Here is a 25,489-nt window from a genome sequence, read left to right on the forward strand (position 1 = left end):
TTCCAGTCTCTTTTCCTTTCCTTGTGTCCTATGTTCTGAAGGCTTCAATGAAACCGATTTTTTTTTTCTTTTATGGACTCCTACCTCAGGTTAGAATTTCACTGACACCACTGTACAATTAATGTCCGGAAAATCGTTAATTTGAAAGAAAATTACCAAAAGTCATTCTGGAATGTAAAAAGGGGCAAATACATTCTATTGCTCCAAGCACAAGTAGCATCATTATTTTCACTTAACTGTCTCTAAAGTGGTCACTGATTTTACCTGCATATCCCAAGCTTTAATTAAAACTATTTCCCACACAATAGAAGAGGAATTCACATCGAGCAACATATTTAATTTTCTTCTCCACAGAAGTATAGTCTACAGCAATAATCACTAATTATTAAAAGCTAAACATGTTTTAAGTTCGTATAATCTGTTATTTAATTAGAAAGTTTTTCTACTAGCTAGACATAAAAATCACACATCAGGCAGTAATCAAGGAGTAAAGCACACTATATGAACAGTGAGGGAAGAATCATTAAAATATAACAATATTTTTAAATCTTTCAATAAATCTAGGCTGAGTACAACTTTCATAGTAAACAATTTCTTTGATTTGCCAGAAGAACACACTTACATATAATTAAAATAAAACAAGGGAGCTTTATAGTAACACTCAAACTTTTGATAAGCTATTGCCAAAAATACCACTAAAATAAACAATGTTGATATTAAATTACTGACATGGAATGTATACCAAGAACTTACTTTTTAAGTTCAAATACCTCACTGGGTATTTGGGAAGGATTGTCTTAAAATTCTATGATTGACATTTTCTGATAGACAAATATTACCTAAAACAAACAGAAAAGGACATGGTACTGTAAAATTAGATACAAAGGAAGTAAATAAAAAATTTTTTTTGCTCAAACAGCTGTTACAAAATGTTTGTGGAAATACATATGCTGAAGAAAGACATCAATAGTAACTGCAGATGGTTTTTAAATCCATCCACCCATCCATTACAGTTAAATGGGCTATGCAAAAGTGATGATATGAACAAACCACAAGAAGACACTGATAGTCAGAGAACCCTACATGCAACATCAGAAGATTCTCAGAGTACAAAGCTCTCTGTGGCTGATGGAAGCAAAGGAATTGCAGCTCACTGGCATGAGCCTGAGTGTTTGACCATAATTTCTTGGCATGTATGCTTCAATATCTGAAAAGGTCAACTGTTTTTCAAAGGAGTAAAATAATTCCTGAATTTGGCTGGTACTGAAAACTTGTGTAACTTCCAGTTCACAATCTTATCTTTACATCTTATAAATTAAGCATTATGAGAAATGGTGTAGCTACAAATTTGCATCCTTTTTCTCTGTGGAGCTACTTATTATTTTATACTATTATGCTTAACACAATGTACAGAGCATAACACAATATTTACACAGTAAGTTATTCCAATGTCCAAAGAAAATTGAAATGATACATTTTTCCCCAGCTAAAAAACATCCTAAAGTTTGGTTTGGGGTTGGTTGTTTTGGTTTGCGGGTTTTTGTTTGTTTTTCTTTGGGTTTTGTTTTGTTTTACAAAAGAGTAACAAAATCAAAACAATCTCAAACTACAATTCACAGAAAAATAAACTTTAGCAGACATGCAAATATTCTCATAAACTATTACTGTGTCAAGTTTTAGGGAAAGAAACATAGCTGAATATTCCATTTGCAACCCTAGAAATACATGAACATAAGGTTAGTTGTCTTCAGAATTTGATGATAGCAGGCCTGCTAAGAAGGCAAGCTTTACAATATATTACAACCCAAAGAATCAGAAACTGTTATCAGAGGGAACTTATTAAAGGATAAAATTCCTTGAACCAAAATAAGGTTTGCAATATTGCTTTCAAAAAGATTAAATTAAATATATATTTCTGGTCAGGGTGCTGCTGATAAAGAAAGATGTACCACAATTTTTGATGAAGATACAAAGACTGGTAAGTGAATTACATGTCAGATTTGGACTGTAAGTGTCAGAAGAAAGGCAAGTCATGAAAACTAGAACATGAGTCAGATATCCTACATTCTAATTCCGGTTGCCAGAAACTCATCACGAGATTTTGACGAAGTCAGGAAACATCCAGGTCTCATATTCCATACCTGCATTTGGGCTGGCTGAGGAGTGTTATTAATGACTGAATTTCCCCATTGTTATTAGAAGTAGGTGAAAATGCCTGCTGGACTATCAGATAATTTGCCAGACGAGAAGCTGATGTAAACTAATTCATACAGCTCCATGCTGAGTACTTGCAGTCCCTACTGCCACAGTGCTTTCCCTTGAAAGGGGATGAACAAACAGTTCATAAGCAAACAACTCAAAATCTACATAAGCTTCTAAGTGATTTCACTGTAATCATCAGTGTATTAGCAATGTCAAGACAGCCATAAATTCCCAGTAATTAACCATCAAGACAAGCCTCATTTAAATGCAGTTATTAAATGTTGGGAAAAATATTTAAGTTCAAATGCCAAATATTAAAACTTAAATCTCTAAGTGACAAACCAAAACTTGTGTCTCAATCTATAAGCTTTTCAAGAAGAGAGACAGACTTAGTTTTTGAGGTTTCAAATCCTGAAGAGCATGGCTATACCTCAGTTCCTCAAATTTACTTTGCAAAAGTAAAAAAAAATAAAGGAAAGGCTGTAACATCCAGGGTGCTAAGAAATTAAGAACAAATTCAGTAAGCCAAGGAGCAGAACACTCTAGGTTCTGGCCCACACGATCGTGATCATTAAATATGCCATCAGTCAGCATAAACCTCTATGGCTTGCAAGTTAAATGCTATTTCAAACAAGTTTCTTTCACAGACAATTTCTCTTTATTGCTATGATCAACTCTGCTATGAAATGCTACTGCTAAGAAGCATGCATATCCATTATGGCAACATGCAGCAATCCACAGCAAACAAAAACTTGGTGTGACCAAACAACTCATTGTCTTTGAAAAGAAATTGTTGAACACTAATTTATTAAAGAACAGATTTCCAGATTTAGAAAACCATCACTTCTAACTTACCAAATTTTCAAATTATATTTTCAGGTTTCCTCTTTATTTCACTTTGAACTTTTTTTTTTAATTTTAGCTAGAAATCTGCAGTGCAAGGATAGGTTGTTGCAGACAGGCCAATATAATGGATTCTTGTTTAAATAACCTATTGAGTCTAGTGATCTTAAGCAATACTTTCTTGGTTACAGAAACATTGCATATTCTCTTATAAGTTTTTGCTTGACTTGATAAGAAAACAGAGTTAGACAACATGATGTATAAATTTACTGAGTCAGAGACATGTTTAGAACTGCTGGCAAGAGCTTTGATTCCTTAAGGAAGAGAAATAAATACATAAATAAAAAGCAAGTTTCAGGCTCATCATTATTCTCTTCCTAGCACCAGAGAGTTTTAAGTAAATTTGCTCAGGCAATAATTTACAAAGTAGCTGGATGACACTTAGACTACATTATGATCTATTCTTTAGGTTACACATATCAGCAAATTAAGAAGTCAAACCTCAAATTGTTAAAAGTCAGCAACTCCTTTCCTTTTCCCTTTTTGTGCTACCATGAGAGGCCAAGACACTGGTCTGAGTCCACTGCTTCCCCTCAAGGTACTCCTCGGCCCAAGCTCTTTGATTTAAACTAAAGGAAGTAAGCACCATCTCACCGGATTTGACCGGAATTTTCCTCCTAATCTCCATCTATCCAGAAGTTTAGTCATGCTATGAATAATGACTCAAGTTAGACTTTTCCAGCACCAGGAAAGAGGATCTAACCAAATTTGCCAAGAGTTTAATAAGCATCACAGTTTAATTAACCCATTTATATTTATTTACAGCTCCACATGAGACCAAGACACACACTTTAGAAATAAATAAATTAAAAAAAAAAAAAAAATCTATCTTCTACTGAACAATTCATCATCATTCTGTATGCTATCTAGGAATAATATTTTAAAAGGTAAAATCTCAAGTTAAGCACATTTACCAAAAATAATGAACATTTTCCCAAATCTTTATACTACTATTTAAAATATATCCAACATTATTAGCAGGAAAGAAGAAATGTATCTTGGTATTACTGACAGAATATATTCAGCTGTCTTTGGTAAAGTTGTACGTTTATATGACCAAAATAGCAAAGCAAAGCTGAATTAGCAAAGAACAGTCAGAAAATACAGTGCACTGAAAGCAGAAGGACGAATACTGTGGGGAAAGGCTCACAGAATGGAGACAGAGAAGAGGAATAACAAAGAGAATGATACCGCAGAGGAAAATAGGATGGGAAGAAAATGACAGAAGATTAAAAGTTATTATTTAAAGGATTTATGTTCATTGGTAACATCGCACATTTTTCTGGATACAATTTAAGATAGTTTTCAAATTCAGGTTATTTTACATAAGCTGGAAATACAGAACCAGAAGTCTCCTCAGCTCAGTTTCTTTCAATCTCCTTCACTTAATGAAACTGAAACCAATTATTTGATGCACGAGAGAAAAGGTCAGACGGTCAAGATGCAGCTTCATTGTAACTACTTAAAAGAACACTGTGTTTTCTTTCAAGTTATAATATTAATTTAATACTAAGTTTCTTTTAAAAAAATGGGCCATTTTGCTTATTAACTGCAAATCATCTACTAAGTAATGAGAAATCATGCTACTGTGAGTTACTGTGTATTTACAGGACAGTGTGAAGTTATGGCCATTTACATCCACAAATCAGGAACTAGAAAAGAACTGCTGAGAGCATTTGACAAAAATCCAGGATATGTTTCAAATCTTCACACCCCATTCTGAAGACACATTCAACTACGTCCTATTATGAGCCTGAAAATCAGATACACTGGTATTCTCTATAAAGCCAGAATAAATCCCTCATTGTGGATCCTTCCTGCCCTTCCATCGCCCCCAAATAATTGCTTTCTTTAATGCGCTCTTTAAATAGAGACTCAGCTCAAGCTGAAATGGAAGCCAAACGTGGTGAATCTATTTTTTTTTTCCAGCTCATCCAGAGTTGCTGTGGTAGAGCCCATTAGGAGAGCGTGAAAGCAGATAGCTCAAAGCCCACATAGTTATTCCTGGATTTAAATACAGATTGGAAATGAATGTCCTGTGGATAAATGCCTGTGAAAAACCCAGAGGAGAATAAGTGCTTGGGAGATTAAGAGATTTACTGTAACCTCTGTGAAAGCTGAACATTTAAAGGGCAGGAATTCTTCATTTTTCAATCAGCAAATTTAAAGGGGCAGAGTTTTACAATATCTCAGCAGCTAATTAAAAACCTTCTTATGTGTGTGCTCATGTGCATACATACACTTATTTTTATAAACCAGCAGATGTACAGTACTAATAGATTATGCAATTATTCTGGTGAGCAAAATTAATATAAATGTTAGATATCAATCTTTTTTTAAACAGCACTTTGGCTAGTTCTCTGCATTTATTGCTTGAGATCTCTTACTGAACTGAGAGCAAATAGCTCCTACTTCTTCCTAGAACAATACCTCCCCAGTGAAGAAAACTTGATATACAACTTGATTTTTTAACTCATCTCTTTTTCTGCTTGCTCAATCATTTTTACGACCTGTGACTCATGGGAAACGTAAACCTAGACATGCTGAGGAACTACTATGATAAACCTGCCAGAATTTACTTACCATTTTCTTGCCTAATTCTTCCCTTTAAAGCAGAAATTTTGTAAGAACACAAAAGTATTCATGCGTACAAACAACAAACATCTGTTTCACACCATAGGCCAAATATAACAGTCACATGCCTGAAGGTGTTGCTCTCCAAATAAGCCCACGCCATGTGCGGACAACAGCACACACTGCGTCCATCCATTGCGTGACTAAGGCTGCTCATACTTCGCTGCTTCTGTAATTATGAGCATTCAGGAACGGCAATTCACAAACGAGCCTATGTAGTGGAAATGTGACTGTAGATTTTTGCACATTCAGCTAATCTGCTTGAGTGCTATGTATCAGAAAGGGTATCCAGATCTAGGAGATTCTCACCATTCTCTGTGACCAGAGTCACCAGTTTGCCTCTCCTTCATCTGTCCCTGTCCCACATTGCTCCCTTTCAAACTGTAGCCGAGGGCAACATTCTCATAAATATCTTTGATACAGCAAATCCCTAAGGATTCACCCAGTGGGATTCATGTAAAAATAAACACGAACACATTCTTACATATCTGATCTCACCTCCCAAAGGCACTTAAAAAATCACAGACCAAGCCCCCAAGCATTTATTCAGGACAAACTCTTCCAGAGTGTGGCAGTAGTGGCTTCAGACACCAATGAACTGCCAGACAAATGAAATATCCACCAACGTTCTTTTTCTAATTGTAAAAAGTGAAGGGTGTTAGGATCTAATATACCTGTGGGAACATTAGGTCTTACATGCTAAAAACTTTTGAGCAATAAAAACTTGTTATTTTGCTTTTCCCAAAAAAAAAAAAGGGCAGCTGTAAACTTCTGAGCAATTCTGTAAACATCATGAAAGTGTGGCTGCCAATATTTTCAGTATTAATAGGGGGAGTTCAGAATGAAACTGAAAGAGAGCTTCTGAGGGAATTATTTCTTTGCAGTTTAATTTGTTAGAAAATAATGTCTGCATCACAAGTATCACCAACAAAGAAAAGCAAGGAGAAAAAATTGCTGCATACTCTAAGTAATAAGTATTTTTTATTCCTTCATAATATTTTTTGTACACACTGAAGTTAACAATATTGCTATTTGTTTATGGAAGAAGAGAGTCAGAATTTAAGGAGGTTACATACTTTCACTTGCAGCATGTCCTGTGTACAGGCAAAAAGGAAAGTTTCATATGCTGCTTCATTCCAGAGCAACAATTTAATATTTGGGTTTAAAACGGTAAGATGCTTTAGAGATGTGGGTTAAAAACCCCAAAAGATATAAGAGAATTTCACAGTTCAGTTAGTGGGTTTGGAAGACAGAGGTGCAAGGTCCCGTACATGGGTCGGGGCAATCTCAAGCACAAATACAGGCTGGGCAGAGAAAGGATCGAAGCAGCCCTGAGGAGAAGGGACTTGGGAGTGATGGTGGACAACAAGCTCAATATGAGCCGGCAACGCACCCTTGCAGCCCAGAAAGCCAACCACATCCTGGGCTGCATCAAAAGGAGCGTGACCAGCAGGTCGAGGGAGGTGATTCTGCCCCTCTACTCTGCCCTGGTGAGACCCCACCTGGAGTACTGCATCCAGCTCTGGAACCCCCAACACAGGAAGGACATGGACCAGTTGGAGTGAGCCCAGAGGAGGGCCACGAAGGCAACAGAGGGCTGGAGCACCTCTCCTATGAGGACAGGCTCGGACAGTTGGGGCTGTTCAGCCTGGAGAAGAGAAATCTCCGAGGGAGAGCTTGAAGTGGCCTTCCAGTACCTAAAGGGGGCCTACAGGAAAGATGGGAAGAGACACTTTAGCAGGGCCTGTTGTGATAGGATGAGAGGTAATGGTTTTAAAATAGAGGGAGGCAGATTAAGACCGGACATCAGGAAAAAAAATTTTTACAATGAGGGTGGTAGAACACTGGAACAGGTTGCCCAGAGAGGTGGTGGATGTCCTGTCCCTGGAAACATTCAAGGCTAGGTTGGATTCTACAATTCTATTAAAAAATCACCAAGAACCTGCCTGGTTTTCACTAATAACACAGAAAGATTCTCCGAAATAAAACCTTACTATTACCATACTGTGTACTCAGCAGTATTGCTAAAATGCAGACATTTCTACGGTAAAGACAGCAGGAGCATAAGGAATTGCACATAACAGTGTTCAGAAAAGGAGGGAGAGAAACCCAAGACCATTCCCATGAAGTATTAAATTAACTTCCACAAAATTAAATTAATATTTTTTTTCCTCAGTCCTTTTTTGCCCCTTTTCTGCAGATAACACCTTCCACACTTCCAAAGTGTATTCAGACCATGAAATCCCCAACAAACCTTCATTTTTATTTTTTATGCTTTTGATGCTACCAATATTTTGTGCTATTCATAGTATTACTCCAGAGTCTTCACATTCCTTCTGCCTTACATAGTGATAAGGGTAACAGAATCCCCACCCAGAAGACTGCCAACATAGCAGATATAATATTACCATATGGTATTAAATAATTCCAAGGGTATCATGATCTAATTAAACTAGTAATAGAAGAACAAGTGATGAAACTGCAACATTACAAATATGCCATAGGTCCTTTTATATTCCAAACGAGTTTTCTTCTAGAAGAGTACAAAGATTTAGGTATGTTTTATATTTCTATGAGAAAAATTTGAAGGATCACCCAACTTTATATGCAAGGAAACCTGGATTCCTCAGAGGAAACGTGTAATTCATTGCTCGCTTCTTTAGTGTTCACATAATACGTTATCTAAATTGTGATAAATCCTTCTTGTGCTGACCCAGGCAGAAAGGTGGGTTTGCATTGTATCTTCTTGATAGTATTTATATGGGGTAAAAAATAAAATGCAGAAGTGGACTTTCTTGATGTATAGTTCCAGATTTTAAGAACTGTATTTTTGTTTTTAGCTTGTGTAGCATGGAAACATTATTTTTAAACTCTGGATTAAAAGCAAAATATCACGTAGGTTCAAAAATTTAAGAAATACCACATTTAACTTAGAAGTCTTTTCCCTGCTCAAAATTAAGTAGTCCTCAGACAAGAATTTCACTTAAGTTTTCATAGAACCATAGAATCATAGAATGGTTAGGGTTGGAAGGGACCTTCAAAAGGTCATCTAGTCCAACCCCCGTGCAAGGAGCAGGGACATCCCTGACTAGATCAGGTTGTTCAGAGCCTCATCCAGACTGGCCTTGAACGTTTCCAGGGATGGGGCCTCCACCACCTTTCTGGGCAACCTGTTCCAGTGTTCTATAACTGGCATTGTAAAAAATTTTTTCCTAATTTCCAATCTAAATCTACCCCCCTCTATTTTAAAACCATTACCCCTCATCCTATTGCAACAGGCCCTACTGAACAGCCTCTCCCCATCTTTCTTGTAGGCCCCCTTGAGGTACTGGAACACCACTATCAGGTCTCCCCGGAGCCTCCTCTTCTCCAGGCTGAACAGCCCCAACTCTCTCAGCCTGTCCTCATAGGAAAGGTGCTCCAGCTCTTTTATCATCTTTGTGGCCCTCCTCTGGACCTTCTCCAACTGGTCCATGTCCTTCTTGTCTTGGGGGCTCCAGAACTGGACACAGTACTCCAGGTGGGGTCTCACCAGGGCAGAGTAGAGGGGGAGAATCACCTCCCTCCACCTGCTGGCCACGCTCCTCTTGATGCAGCCCAGGATGCCGTTGGCCTTCTGGGCCGCAAGGGCGCATTGCCTGCTCATGTTAAGCTTCTCATCCACCAGCACTCCCAACTCCTTCTCCTCAGGGCTGCTCTCAATCCATTCCCCGCCCAGCCTGTATTTGTGCCTGGGATTGTCATGACCCAGGTGTAGGACCTTACACTTGGCCTGGTTGAACTTCATGAGGTTGGCACGGGCCCACCTCTCCAGCCTGTCAAGGTCCCTCTGGATGGCATCCCTCCCTTCCAGCGTGTCGACGGCACCACACAACTTGGTGTCGTCGGTGAACTTGCTGAGGGTGCACTCTATCCCACTGTCCATGTCGCCGACAAAGATGTTGAACAGGGCTGGGCCCAGCACGGACCCCTGAGCGACGCCACTCGTGACCAGTCTTCACATGGACGTTGAGCCGTTGACCACCACTCTCTGAGTGCGGCCATCCAGCCAACTCCTTATCCACTCAGATGAAGACTGAATTCTTTTCCTACAGTTCCTTGAAGAAGGAGGAGGAGGAAATGAGAGGGTGGTAGGGCTGGAGACAGTACTGGTTTTTTACATATATCTTTCACTTTGTCACCTTGTGATGAAAGAACATTCAAACTTCTGCTGGGTAATTTACACCAACAAGCTGGCCCTTGGCAGAAGGAGCCCACTACGTGAGTAAGAAATACATGCACCAGGCATTCAAGTGGATGTGAAATTATGGTAATTTCCTTAATGACTTCAAGATGGTCAGGAAGCAAAAAATATTTTATGTTCTGTCAGGTTTTCAATTACTTTGATATACAAGACAAACAGTTCCCTCCCCTATCCTGTAGTCTTCCCCACAGTTGTGCATTTACTTATTCTAATAATTTTCTACATTTATATTTACCTCTGCAAGTTAATCCTATCCTATAAAAATGAATTTTCATGCCTGATTTTCCCACTAAATCATGAAAAAGGACTGACCTAGTCCCATCTGAATCCTGCTATCCTCTCATTAGTCAGTCTGCTCACGCCGCAGCATTGATCCCCCTTCATCCAGCATAAAAGTAAGTTTCTTCAGAGGTTCGTGCCACTGTTCACAGGGGGTTGTGATGGGCATTTTACTACCAGAGAGCACGATTCTCCACGGGAACCAAGACCTTCTAAAGTGTTCCGTGAGATTAAACAGTATGAGTCTAACCTCTCACATTGTTACAGTAAAATGGTCTAGTAGGAAGCCACTGTTGGCCTGATTACTGCCCTCAGAATCGTTAACATCCTGCCTTTCCCGTAGGGCTTCTTTGTGTCACAGTGGGTGGGTTTTGACCTTACACAATGTCAAGAGAAAAGGGGCCTTAGGCACCTCACTTTGTACACAAAATAAATAAATTGAGCACATTTCAAAATCCATGCTGTGCTTTGTGTACATATTCCTGTCTGCTTTGGTCTACAGAATGCTGTGAAATGCTTTATTATCAAAGGAATGTAAAGGATGAAGAAGCAGGTATAATTTGATTCCACTCCCCGTGCGTCTTCAGGAACTGTACTACAAACTCACCAAGTCCTGACACTTTGTGTTTGCACATGCTGCCTCAGCCATCACATTTTAATGGGATCTCATCTCTAGCAGGTGAACTGCAGAGCATGGAAAGCTCTGTCAGAATACATTAACCAGAAATCCTTTGGGTATCCACAAACAGTAAGTCATGGTGACAATTCTCTCTCTGGGTAACTTTGGGGATCAGCTAAGCTGGATTACTCAAGCTTTCTATGATGACACTTAGTAAAATATCCAGAGTTAGATGGCAAAAGAATGAAGTAATATTATGAAGATCATTCCCCAAAAAAAAAAAAAATTAAAGAAGAGTGGCTATAGGAAGGGATAGATGTTTTCACCAAAATACACCAGGGATATCTTAATAGCACTGAACAGTAACTATACCACTTCATATTCCCAGCAAACAAACCCAACCCATTGATGCATAAAGATATTATGTTTTAGACATCCTATCAACAGCTAACATACTCCTAGAGATCTGTCGAAAGTAGTAACATCTATTCTTGTTAAGTATTGGTTTACATCAGTTACAAGGTAATATGAATACTAAAGTGCGAGTGGCTTTCTTGAGTGTATTAAATAGAAAAATACAAAGATTTAAGAAAGGAAAAGATTTTACACAATACTCTGTAAGAGCAGATTCTCTGGACCATAAAATTTGCAGGATCAGTGAATAAAACTGAATTAGAAGAAATGCAACTCAGCTTTCCAGGGCCATTAAGGACTAGGAAGCTTTATTGCTACTGATGTTCACTTGAAAATATCATCAGTACGACTTCTGATTTGACAAAATAAACACACACTGTTTGGAAAATTCCTTTCAAACAGAAGTTATTGCAGCAGTTTAGCAAAAACACATCCCCTACAATTTTCAAAGATTAAAAAGTAACCAGCTGCTAGCAAATAAGGAGATGGTGCACAAGTGGGCTCCCTATAAAGCACAGCACTGGAATCTTCTTCCAAACTAGCCCAAGAGCTAACATATTTCTATGCAGACTAAGAAAAAACTGTGCCATGACTTGTGTGTGTGTGCATGTGTGTATGAATGTATAATTGCTGCACTCAGAAGCACATGTATTCAAATTCTGTCTGACACTGTAGAACTCTTAACGTGGTCAATGGATTTTGTAGGATGGGCTGTATGCAATATCAAAGGAATTGCAAAAGAAGCAGATTATTTCCCTCACAACAGATTTACAGGTATATAACAGATTAAACTAGCATACAATCCAAATTTACAGCCTGTATCAAAAGATATAAAGTAATTTATAACTATTTAAGCATACTCCAATCTCACAGATATCAAATTAAGAGAGTCAATCTGTTGAAATAAACTCTTCTGGCTTTATAAAACAAAGTTTTGGTAAAATTAAAATATCTCCTTGTTGAAAAGCACTGAGACTTTATATCAGTTATAAACTCATTAAATTATTCTTTCTTTAGATACAGCATTTTTTCTTTCCATAATCTTTTAATTTGGAGCATTCGTAAGATCAGAGAGGCTTGCCACTGTTCCTAAAACAATTTATTTCTCAGTAGTAAGTCTTCAAACGCCAACGTTGCTATTCTGAATAATATATATTTTTCAAAGCTTGGCAGTTCCAGGATCTTTTATTTGGCTTTCTAAAGCATATTTCATCTATTTTTGACAAGGTTCACCGACATCAAAAGTCAGTGACAAAATAAAATACAGTGCATTATTATGGCAATGTTTTTTTTTCTTAAACATTTCAGGATTTTAAAACATTGGAAATACTCTGTTACTGATGTATGATACTTTTGATACTAGATTACAATGACTATTCTAAATAAATATCTATATGTTTCCCTCAACATACAAAAACTACTCTTTAATTAATCATAACTTAATTTGATTATGAGATGTGAACTGTGAGGGAAAAAAAACAAACACACACACAAAACCAAAAAAACACAAACAAAATTAATATCAAGTATTGGATCTTTTTTAAAATGAGCTGTTTGATCACTTCAGTGTTTACATGGCAAGGTCTAGGTCTACTGTTGACATCTTCAGTGGTTTACATTAAAAGTTAATGTATTCTAAGAAAAATAAGTTTGAATGCCTATTAATATTGGCCTGCCATGAAGACCAAGTCTGTCTTAATACATCATTGAACAACAAGGTATCTGTTGCTACTTACTGCATCCTGTAGCATCTGTTCTTCCCTATATCACCACTAACAAGAGAAGAAAGCTCTAAAAACAAGATCCATATATATTAGTAGCTTTAGAGGATAAGAATTTTATTTTTATAATCTTTAACTAGATAGACTGTAACACGCATCAACAGCAGTTCCGACTAAGCTACAGGCAATTTGATTAAAAAATACTGAAAAAGACTTCAACAGTTTGTTTTACATCTCAAAGTCTTTCTAAGAATACAGATTTTACTGTATTTGTTTTGCTTCTGTCAAATAACATCAGCAACTTGACATTCAGAGTGGAGTTTTCTTGGCATTTTTTTCTTTTTAAACATAGAGCTATGAAGAAAATTCCAAGCCTTTGGCTGTATATATCTTGCTTCTGATGTAAATGAAGCAAGTACACCCCCGAATCTTTAAACTTTTCCTAATGTATTTTCTACAGAATCTTAGAACAATTTAGGTGGAAAGGGATCTCTGGAATTCACCTGGCCCATCCTCCTTCTCAAAACAGAATTAATTTCCAGGTTAAATCTTAAAATCTCCAGAGACAAATTTCCACAGCCTCTCTGGGCAACTTATTCCAGTGCTTATTCATTTTTATAGTGAAGTTCTGAATGCTTTTTTCCATATATCTAATCAGAATTTCCCTTGCTGCAATTTGTGGCTATCCTTTCTTGCACTTTCACTGTACACATCCATCTTCCCTCTAAAATCCTTCTAGGAAGTTGAGACTGCAATAGGATCCCCCCAGTAGCCCTTTTTCTCCTCACAGTAAACAAAACCAGTTTCATCAACTTCTCTTCATGAGTCATGTGCTCCAGCAATCGGACCATTTTAGTGATGCTCCTCCAGACTAATTTCCTTTTGTTGATATCTCTCTTGTACCAGGGGCCCAGAAATGGACACAGTATTCCGCATATGATCTGAAAAGTACAGAGTGGATAGCAATCACTTCCCTCAAACTACGACTTACCCTTCTGCAAACGCAGCCCAGTGTGCAGTTACATCTTCATCTCTAAAAAAGCTCGTGAATCATGTTCAATTTGTTGCCCACAAGAACCCATAAGTGCTTTTTCACAAAGCTGTGCTTCACCCATTCAGTCGCCAGGCTGTACTTGTATATGTTCCAGGTGCAAGACTTCACGTTTTTGCATCTGTTGAACTTCATGAGGTTACTGCTGGGGCACTCCTGCAGCTTGTTGAGGTTCCTGTGAATGGTAGCATTGTACTCCATCATACTAATGATTTCACCATGTTTAGTGTCACCTGCAGATTCTGTAAGTGTGCACTCCATCCTATCATGAGGATCACCCATGAAGATGTTTAACAGCACTGGCCCCAGTGTCAATCCTTGAGGAATGCCATAACCAATCATCTGCCTGTTAGACTGGAAGGTTGATCATTACACTTTGAATCTGATAGTTTCACCAGCTTTTAATCTACTTTATACTCCACTGATCCAGCCCCTATGTCATCAGTTTGGCTACAACGATCCTATGGGAGACCATAATGAAAGTCTGTCTTAAGTGAGAAAATTATATGCCTGTGTTCACAGAGCCAGCCATTTCACCATAGAAGGTAATCAGGTTGGTCTTACAAAGTCTGCACATAAATCTGTGTTGGCTTTTTCCAATCACCTTCCTCTACTTCATGTGCCTGCAACGGCTTTCATAAAGACTTGCTCCATAAACTTCCTGGCCACTGATAATTGACTGACTGGCTTCTAGTTCTTGCCTTTTCTGAAGATGGGAGTAACATTTACCTCTTTCCAGGCATCATTATTTTATATTCCTCCTATAAAGATCCCTTTAAAATGTACTATCCTGCTTGCCACTTAAAACTTTCCCAGTATACAATTCCACAAGAAAAATTCCTACAGGCTTGATTCTAATGCTCTCTGCATGTAACTCTCTGCGTGACTACTACAAAAAGCTGAACTGCTTCTTTTAAAGACTTCTGATTTTCAATTTATCACACAGTAAAGACACTTCAGAGTCTCAAATATCACTACTGAGCTGAGGGACATCCCTGGTAGTATTTCAACTTGAACTTGACTACATTTGTCTACAGTCCTTGTGTCAACTACCTTTGGTAAGAATGCTGTCATTTTATCAGTAGTTTTGCTAACTCTTCTAGGAAAAAAAACAAACATTAAAGATACTATTTTTTCAACAGCAAAAAGAGAAAAAGATAGCATTGAAATTGGAAGTTTACTGAGAATGACCACCTACGTATATGCATCCATCTGTGATTTAGTATATAAAAGTTTTATGATTAAAATGTGCTTATGACTAAAACAGTTTACAAGTAACACGACCTTGAATCAAGAGTGAGGAAAATGCAGCTAAGTACAGTCAGTACTACGGTCATGTGATCATTGGTTTTCTTCAGTTTGATGATCAAATAAAAAACTATAATAAGGAAAAACAAACAAACAAACAAACAAACACCCCCGTAGGAAAAACTAGGACATATTATCAGAATAGTTAAAACAGAGGACCAAGAAAAAGAGAAAATTCTACCGTGTTTCCCCAGTGGAAAAAACATCTATTCACAATGCAAGCTGCCAAGGTTCAAACCTCTATTGAATCTGAGGACAGGAAGTGGAAGGAGGAATTTTTAATCCACTTTTTAATAAAATTGCTATTTCTATTGGGATGGAATGAGACTTACTCAAAGGTAGGGATGGAGTTCTCCCAGCAAAAAAAAAGGGACAGATGAGTTAAGTGTTCCCAAGAATAATTACAAATGGGACAGCTTCAACAGAAGAAAACTAGTAATACTCCATTTCTGAATAATCTTTGCCAAAATTGCTAATCAATGGCATTCGGAAATACCAAAGTGGGTCATTTTGACATTTCCAGTTTTACTTTCACTGTACTTAGCTATGAATGAAATTGTTTAAAGCTCACAAAAATGTTTGATCACAAAATTATTCTTAATTAACTTTCTTTTTCCTTCTACAACATTGTGGGGTCTAGCACAGAGGGAGATTATGTCTCATTTTTGGTTCTACTCTAATAGTCATTATGTTGCTAAAGCTTGTTAAAAGAAACATTCACTATTACTTCTATAGTCAAAAAAAATCACACATTCGTGTTATATTCCGTATAATAAACTACATACTATCCCCACTAGGGAAACTTGCATTTAAAGACATACTACCCTGACATAAAGTCGCAAGAGAAGAGTTTTAATTTTGATTACAGAACAAAGACTTAGTTTAATAAGTGAGCTGCTTTGCTTACAATTACTGTATCTTTCCAGCTCTCTAATTTTATATATATGGAAAAACTGGCAGAGAAATCTTGATGTCGTCCATATATCTACAATGCTGTCTGCATGGGGACTTCAGCCCGGCTAGCCTATAAGCATTAATGTGAAAAACAAAGGAAAGACATCATACAGATTAACTCGCTCCCACAGTAGCAGTGTGAACTGCAGATTAGAACCGGTGGTTCCTTGATGATGTAAACTGAACTGGCATAAATGTGTGCTAACATTAATTAAGTTCCTCAAAAGAGTGAGGAACTTGCCAACTCCTCTTGAAATCAACAGGAGTTTGTAATTAATTTTACTGGAGTTGGTCTTAAAACTCTGATCTTGAGATATATTTCTCCTTCCTGTGAAACCTGTCTGAGGATAAAAAATTAACTAAAGATTTCAGTGACATGACTATCAGGTAGATCGTATATTTTGAATCAGAGGAATAAAAAGCCATAAATAAGAAGTAGTCAGCATTAGTGAAATGTGTGTCACATTTGATAATATCTGTTTTATTTTTCTTCTTCTCAGATATAGCTCAAAAATTCTGCTTACATTCTGTGATAATCTAAAAATTAAAGAAAATAATGCCACATGAGAGGTACAAAATTATCATTTCACAGCTTCATTGAGGAATGTAGACCTATATTTGAAGTAAGAAAAATAACTGAATATGGGAAAAGCTAGCGCTCAGGAAATTAATACCGGGAAACGTTGATAAACTTAGTCTGTTGTCATGACTCATAGAAGATTTGTTGCCTACCAGATGCCAGTGCAGAAAAAAAAAATAATAACAAGCCATCATATTAAAAGAAGACAAGTTACTGAGAAGGTCTGGAAGGAAGCCACAGCCATCATAATCTATATTGGACCTAGTGATATAAGCAGAACTAAATGGAGATCCTGCAAAACAGGTTTCAATAGTTTGTTAGCTGTACATGCAAGTAGAGATCAAATGCCAGTGTTCTCAGAAATGAGACTGGTGCCACACTCAGGGAGAAGCAAAGAATGGCAGATCGACATCTTGGCACAGTTCAGAAACAACAAAGATGGACACAGGCTGCTCCCAGAGTAACCGAACCTTACACAACTAATTTAGGATTGATTATCGATATTCCTGATACAGCATAAAAGATTAAGACAACATTCACCTGAAATAGTATTAACATTAAAATGGAAAGATAAACCACTTCAGGTAAACAGGCTGCATGGTAGGTTCTAGCCTGAAGTCATACAGGAGGAAAAAAAATAAAATGAAAAAAAGTTATTAAAAAGAGACTATGCTAATGTTAAGCAGAGGCACAAAGATAGCAAAATGACAGTTACTTTTCTTGCTTTTCAAAAGCATATTTTAAGCATGGATTTGGGGACTAAAAGGGAAGTTATTTTTCAACATAGAAGAAAAGGTGTTGTAAATCTAGAAACAACATAAACTCCTGAAGACATGAGCCCATGAATGTCTAAAAAGGACAAGTGAACTGTGAGAGAACGTCTGGAACAGAGTAAGAACTGCGAGTATGGAAGAGGATTAAACATAGCAAGAAGGCACAAAACAGGTGAAGATTTTTCACTCTTTTACCTGCTTATAACAGCAGCCTTTGTGTGCTCTTGAAGACACCTGTAAGTACCTCAGCCCCCACTGCCACAACATAGCAATCAGAAACCCTATCCACATTTGCTAGAAAGCAGCAAAGTAAGGACCCACTTCTGAACTTGCTCAGGCTATCCGACACTGTTGCAGAATTTCTCATGGATCCATGTCCTGTGGATGGAGACGACTTGCTTTGGAGATGGTACCAAAAAGGGGGGCACTCTATACAGCTGGGGCTATAAAAGAGAACCTGTTCAATCTTATATTCAGCCAGAAATCTAGAACAAACCCAATTCTTTAACTTTTTCAACCTGCAGTTACAGACTTGTTTAGACCCTGGGCAAATGGTCTTGATAGTTGAGACTTTTCATATACCTTAAACGGTTTGACTCATAACAAACTGCCACAGTAGGCTTTAATCAGTTGTAAACCAAGATGGTAGAAATGAAAGGAATTTGCCAGTTGAGACTGAAACCATACTTCAGCAAAGGACACAAGTACATTCCTAAGCGCACCTGATGAACAATAAGTAACTTCAAAAATAATTTAAGCACATTTAGCCATAAATTTTTACTTATCCTCCAGCTTTTGAAGAATCAATCATAATTAATAAACATAGTTTTCTAGGCTTCTACAATTTTTTTTTCATTCTACCATGCTATTCAGTAGACCAATTACCAGACACACTACATGAAAAATTGTTTAACTGCTATGAATTTCTCCTCCCCAAATCCAAAATAATGCCTTGAAGATTGCTCAAATATAAGTTATCTTTGTGACTGCATGGCATTATTGAAGTTACTCCAGGTGCACTCATGAAACTTTTTCCCAGCCTTCTTACAATATGTCACAATGCTAGGGTTTGCCTGTGACTGGTCTGTATTAAAACTTAGCCATGTCCCTTTGTATTTATTTCTAATAGGTAGCTGTCAGCTATATATGGCGAGTATTACATTTCTGAATACAATAAAAAAATTAATTCTGAAAACACAAGTAGTGCTTTAAAAGCACATCTTACTTGCAAAAGTGCTCTTAAAAGCAGAAACTGTGTTAATAGTTCACTAGCTGGAATAGGAGTAAGATGAAAATAGACAAGTGTTTTGCAATAAGAAGAAAGACTTACATCTGGGAGCAACAGAAGTGACAACACACTGCCCTCAGCCAGTCCTACTTGTCCAGAGATCTCCAGCTTTGACATTTGGGAGGTATTACAGAATAGCCAGAAGGAACTTGCTGTGCTTCCTTACAAAATACTGGCATCTATGACCCACAAACTAGATGCTTAAAACTAGAGGATAACTCATATTGGATTTACTGTTAACTGGCCAGGAGGCTTTGCATCAGAATATGACATTAAAAGAAAAAGTTTGCAACCATAAAACAGTAAATTAGTTGTTATGGTGCAACTTCTTGCTTTATCTTGAGAGAAAATTGTTACAGGTCACCGCTAACTTCCAGACACGTCTCAAGTGGATCTGACTCTAACTTGTTTTCCAGGAAACTAACAGAAAATCCCCTCCTCTGAAAGAGAATATACTTTGTCTGAAGATTTCCTCCGTTCCTCAAGGCCCTATCCAGTCCTCTTTCTCTGAAAGGAGGACTAATGCAACGAAAAGAGAAGGCAACACCATTTGCCTGAAAGCTGTAGCTTGGTAGCTGACCACCTTAATATAAGATATGCTGTCTGCCCCAAAGCTGCCAGTTTTCATGATCAAAAAACATGACAGCAGAGGTGCAAAGCGCAGCAGCAGCACAGAACTAGAAAAGAATCAGCCACAGAGAAACGTTAGGAAGGGGACCACAAGTGGTTTAGATGCATCTTCTGGACTTCCTACCAGACAGATTGTAAAAAGTCAGGTCTTCAATGTCAAAAAAAAAAAAAAAAAGTATGAATGATGAAATATTTTCTCTGATTAGTGTGCAAATATTTACTGAATAGATATTATAGAATTGTCATCTCACGAGCTGTGGAAAACTACATTCAATCATCAAATACAGTTGAAAAATAATAAAATGTGGGGAACAGATTTTACTCATATTTTAGTGCATATTTCAGTATAACTGTAACAATCAAATTGTTACTTATTCTTAAGTAACATCTAGTGCTGAATTAAGAGACTTGCTTTTTGCAGTTATCAAGGCATTAAAAACAGATATTTAATTCTGATCTTTTCCCTTTCTTTCTTCCACGCACTCACTGTCCTTGATCACAGTACAATAAGATTTTACTAAGATGAAATTGCACTGAAAAAAAAGTTCTAGGCAGGTTTACTTTAAAAGAAAGTAAATGAAACTTGCTAAACTGGATAGTCTTTTATCTGGGATATGAGTTCAGAGAGTTAGACAAAGAAACTACTGTAAAATGCCTCCCTGACTCCTATGTTTCAAAAGAAGTCTTTTTTTTTAAGTGAAAGGAGCCCTATTAATTTTGAGGCATTTATCAGCTCTTTCATTATTTTTCCATTTGTTATCTAACGTATTGTAGAAATTATTGCAGAGGAAAGCAGTTTTAGTTTTTGTCCTAAGCATGCCTCATTCACTTGTGATGATTCAGCAATTTACACAAAAGGAAGCACAGGGGAAATTCTGGTTTACATAAAGTCTTCACAATATCAGCTTTCTCATTGGTACTGCTATACATTTGCATCCACAGTTATTTTTCCATTTTGTCAGTCGAAATGTGAGCCTTATTCCTGCTGGTCAGAATAAATGATTTCCCACAAGAGGTCACCTCTTCCCACAGCATCCAGGTTGGTTTGGTGAGAAGTGGTGCACTGTTGGTAGACCAGATAGGACATGCATTTTGCCTTCTTTTCATTCCAAAACTTACTCAAAATCTCCATTGACTTTTTTGTCACCTTGCTACTCATGTAGGAGAGCAGAAAGAAAAAAAAAAAACCACCAGCAAGAAGAATATATCATAGGGTGTAATGAGGACAGTGCAAGAAGTCTTTTGAAGTGACATAAAAGGCAATTATTAGGAAGAAGGAACACGGAAAATTGTGTTACTCCCAAGTACACACAGTTCAGTAACAGAAGTGCTGACGCATCACCATGTCCTCTTAAGTCATCACAAATCACTGTACCAAGCAATGACACAAGAAACAATGGGTTCACATATTTTTTGTGAGTCTGCACAGTCTGCTGTTCTGAGACTGTTCTGCCCCAGGAAGGCACCAAATGGGTATCTTATTGTAAAGCTGCCAAGCTGACAGATAAGCAACTAGTAAAGCTTTTTAGAGGAAATCTGGTGAGCTGTTCAAATTCAGTACAGATACCAATACCACGGCAATGAAACACTGCTTTTAACCCCACAATGCACATTAATTATTAACTGTGTATCACAGAGGTTAATAGCCTTTGTCCTTAAGCAACTTACCTTATGAAATTATGCAGAGATATTCAAGTACAGTAACATGCTCTGTTATTTATGTCCAGCAGATAAAAGCTACTTCACACAGTTTGAAGGTGACGACTACAGCATGACAGCTTTAATTACACAGTCAAATGCTAATACAGCTGAACCCTACCTCTGTTCAGTAGGCCATTGCAAATTGTTTGGGAACAAGACATGGGCTGTTGCTTCATATAAATCAATCCTCCATTTCTATTAGCCCTTGTGATATAAAACACACAAACCCATCCTGCTTGGCAGCAATAATTCAGAGATGAAGTAAAACAAGGAGAAGTCACAATTACAATATTTTTCCCAACCTTTCCACGTACATTAGTTCCAAGTGAGCACACAACTTTGCAAAGGCATATACAACCCATAGTATAGTCCACAAATCACTGTATCGGGAAATGGGGTTTTCTTCTGCTTCGTGCAAGCACTTCATGCATCCAACATGAGATATAATGAATAACTACTGACGACGAAGCCTTAGAAGACAATTTCATTAAGAAGAGCCTTTACTTAGTTTTAATTTACAGCAGAATTTAGTCTCAAGAATGATTAGACCATTAACCCGGACATTGAGCATAATAGCTGTCTTCTGTGACAATCAGACTTCTGCACAAGAAATACCATTTTCACAAATAAATCCACCTACTGACAGACATTGAATAAATAGTACAGCACATGTTTAACAGTTATTTCAGTTATATCAGCAACCTTCAAAAAGTGTCACTTGTGCGCACATGACAAACAAAGGGTCGAGTCATAATTTTTCTCAGTCGTGGTCATATGTCACTGGAACTGGCTCGGGTCTCATCAACAGAACAATCATTTGTCTGAAAAACACTGCCCATATTTCAGATACAGTAGTTTTAATGAAAGTTATTGTTGTGGAAGGTCTGTCAGGTTCCAATTTATACCTGACTTAGAAAAGGAATCTCAAACAGAATCTCTGTTCAAAGTGCGGGGAGGGTGGTTATCCAAACATTCAGTTCTAATTCAGTTTAACTTCTAGCAAGAAACATTTAATATTGGTCTCCATTTAATTCATAATGTTTAGTTTTAAAAAAACCCTGAAATCTCAAAACGTGGTGACATGGCAAAAATCACTTCCTTATGCTCTTCTCTATGTTACTCTCTCAGTGGAATGCTACTTCTGATGATACTCAAAGATCTACCAGATTTGAAAAGCCTCAAGTTTCAGGCAACTCCCCCAAAATAACTGCACTTTGAAACAAAGAGCTAGATAGTCAGTCAGCTATTTTCTGACTAAAAATGCATGTGGCTACACACAACACAGTGAAACTTTTAAAGAGGAAATAAGAAACATGCCACTATACTACTAACTCTATCCTCTCTAGAATAGAAATGTTGAAGCATAATTGAAGCCCTTTGACTTACTTTCAGCATCGCTTAATTACTAATTCTGTCATTACTGTGGATTAAAGGAGAAAAATGAACTGCAGAAAAACACTTCCTAGCATTAGCAAAATCCTGCCAATAACAATAACACAATTTTACCTTAACTGAAGATAGCAATAACATTAGACTGTGTTTATCTGGTTTAGTGGATAACTATATTGCACCTTTAACCAATTAGGAAATCAATCTTTCTTTACATGTTTTCACAGCTCCTACTAATGGTAGTGGTACTCTTCCTAAGCCTGAACTATGAACGGTGCCAAATGTTATAATCCCACCACTTAAAGACAAAAGGATTTGTGTTGTTCAGTGTTATGGGGGTTTTTTGTTTTATTGTTTTGTTTTAAGGAAATGAGCAACACCTCATACATAGCAAAGCATTCATATCCAACACACTTCAGCAACACACCCATATCATTCCCAACTCTTAAAGCCAAGACAAACCACAGACTATTAAAATACCTCTTAAGACCCATCTAAGGATTAGTATTCTGCATATCCTGCTGCAGATGGGGCAGGAAGCAACTCATGGCACAACATATTAAGCAATGCATGTGGTCTGAAGAAAGTAAGTCTGAAAGTCCTAAGTACATCATACTAAGACCACCATTTCTGTGACATGGTGCACAGAAGCAGATAGAACAACACAGTAGAACTCTACTCACAGTACAGCAAAGTTGAGTACTACCTGTTATGCAATGGAGAAAATTTTAACACAGCAATCTTTTTTTTTCTTGTCAGGGACCACCGTTTGCCTCTATTATCTGATCAACTTTTGTACATAAAGCCACAAACATGTTTTTCTTTGAGCTGTACAACGCACTCTGATGATACAAAAATATGCCACCTACTACAAAATGCTTTTTCCAAAGCTATTAATGAAATCAATTAAAATAAAAATAACCTTTGTTCTATCTCTGTTTGATTTCAGTCATGACCTTTAAACAGACTTATGCTAGCTATGGGTTGAACCCTGAATAAGCAAACTGAAGTCAAATGAGTTTAGGAATGTATTTGATCTGTGTAATATATTTGTTTCAATTTATTTTGCAACCACATTACATTCATTAAAAGCAAACATACCCCTGACATGTATAACCTTTCTAGTAGACTGTGAGCTACGGAATATCACCGATTATGCTGAAAACCATCAAAACGCAAATGGAATGAGAGATAAGCTGAATCAACATCATCATGTAAACAAAATATAAAATGAAAAAAACTTGTAACAACACAGACGATATACCTTCAGCTATTTGCCAGATGCTCATGCCAGGGATGACCCCAAGCACTCTGAAGTCACTGAGAGCCTTTGCCTTAACTTCAAAGGATTTCTTGGCTGAAAAAAAATTGCTTAGACTCGTACATACTGGCATTACTGCAGATTGCTGCAACTCTCAGATCAAAGCATGGAAAAAGGTATACATATTTTAACGCTTACCATTATCACTTTTGAGATTTCCATTGCTGAGCTGTTTTAACCTCTTCTGATGGGATTTGCCGTTGTAGTGGATTTGTGCCTGAGCAGCAGAGTTCAGCTGAATGTTACAAACATTACACAAAGTGAAATTGGTGTGTTTCTTTTCTTTTTCCTTCTTTTCTTCAGTGCCATTGGGTGCTAATTCTTTCTCACCTTCCCTGTCTGGGACAGATGTGAAATCTGAATTGTATGAGTGGTTATCAACTGGTAAATCAGGGCTCCAGGGCTTCTTCATATTTTCTAGGGGGGAAAAAAAAAACAAAAACAACATATATGAAGGAAAATTGATGAGCAATACAAAATAATATACACAAGATTTCTACCTCTGCAAACCAGTAAAAGTCAGGTTCTCTGCATTTTCATATTTCAATACTACATTCCTGTTCATGCGTTTTGCTTTCTGTTCATGTTTTTTAGTTCTGCTGTGTAACTTGAGTAACTTCAAAGCCACTCAGGAAAATGTCTCTAAACATTTTGGGGTACTATTAAATCTATCACTGGAACCAACCTGTCACAGGCGGTCCTTTTTAATTTCAAAATTATTTTTATCTTATCCTTTGGTTAGCTTACTTTTCATAGGATAATTCTTAAATAAAGTAACCTTATGTCGTGGTTTTGTTAGTGGGGGGGGGGGGGGGGGGGGGGCCCTAAGGTGGTAGCTTCTGTAGGAAACTGCTAGAAGTCGCTCCCTTTTGTTCAGTGGACTCGGCCCGGCCTAGGGCGGACCCACTGCTGGCCAAGGCCGAGCCAATTGGTAGCAAAATGTCCCGTGATAACGCCTCTGCGATAACATATTTAAGAATGGGAAAACAGAAAAAAAAAGAGAGAGAAAAGAAGATGTGAAGAAGCTGAGCGGGGGCAGAGGCGCAGAGGGGGAGGCGCAGGCCTCATGGGCCTTGCAGGCCTCACCCTCTGGCCTCTCGCCAGGCAGCCGACTGGGCCCGACTCGGTCCAGCCCGGCTGCAAGAAGTGGAGAGGAGATGAGAAGTGAATAAGATGTAAAAAAAGATCCTGAGAGACATCTACCAGCCTGTTGTGAGGAACGGCTGCAGACGCCAAGGTCAGTTCAGAAGGAGGGGGAGGAGTAATGCGGCTCCTGGCCAAGATTCCCCTGCAGCCTGTGGTGACGACCATGGTGGAGCAGGTTGTCCCCCTGCAGCCCATGGAGGTCCACGGAGGAGCAGAGATCCACTTGGAGCCCGTGAAGGACCCCGTACCGGGGGAGGTGGATGCCTGAAGGCAGCTGTGGCCCGTGGAGGGCCTGCTGGGACAGCTGTTCTGAAGGGACTGAACTCCGTGGAA

General features: G+C 37.9%; 1 protein-coding gene across 1 annotated transcript in view; it reads right to left on the minus strand.

Annotated features, from left to right (window-relative positions):
* ZNF385D (zinc finger protein 385D) overlaps positions 1-25,489 on the minus strand; it is a 439,137-nt gene that overhangs the window by 320,050 nt on the left and 93,598 nt on the right. The window contains exon 2 of the mRNA XM_086742663.1: positions 24,149-24,427. Within this exon, the coding sequence (XP_086598789.1) occupies positions 24,149-24,427 (279 nt within the window). The remainder of the gene's footprint in view (positions 1-24,148; positions 24,428-25,489) is intronic.

This window comes from Chlamydotis macqueenii, chromosome 2 (genome assembly GCF_036417535.1).
Source record: "Chlamydotis macqueenii isolate bChlMac1 chromosome 2, bChlMac1.mat, whole genome shotgun sequence".
NCBI classification, from domain to species: domain Eukaryota; kingdom Metazoa; phylum Chordata; class Aves; order Otidiformes; family Otididae; genus Chlamydotis; species Chlamydotis macqueenii.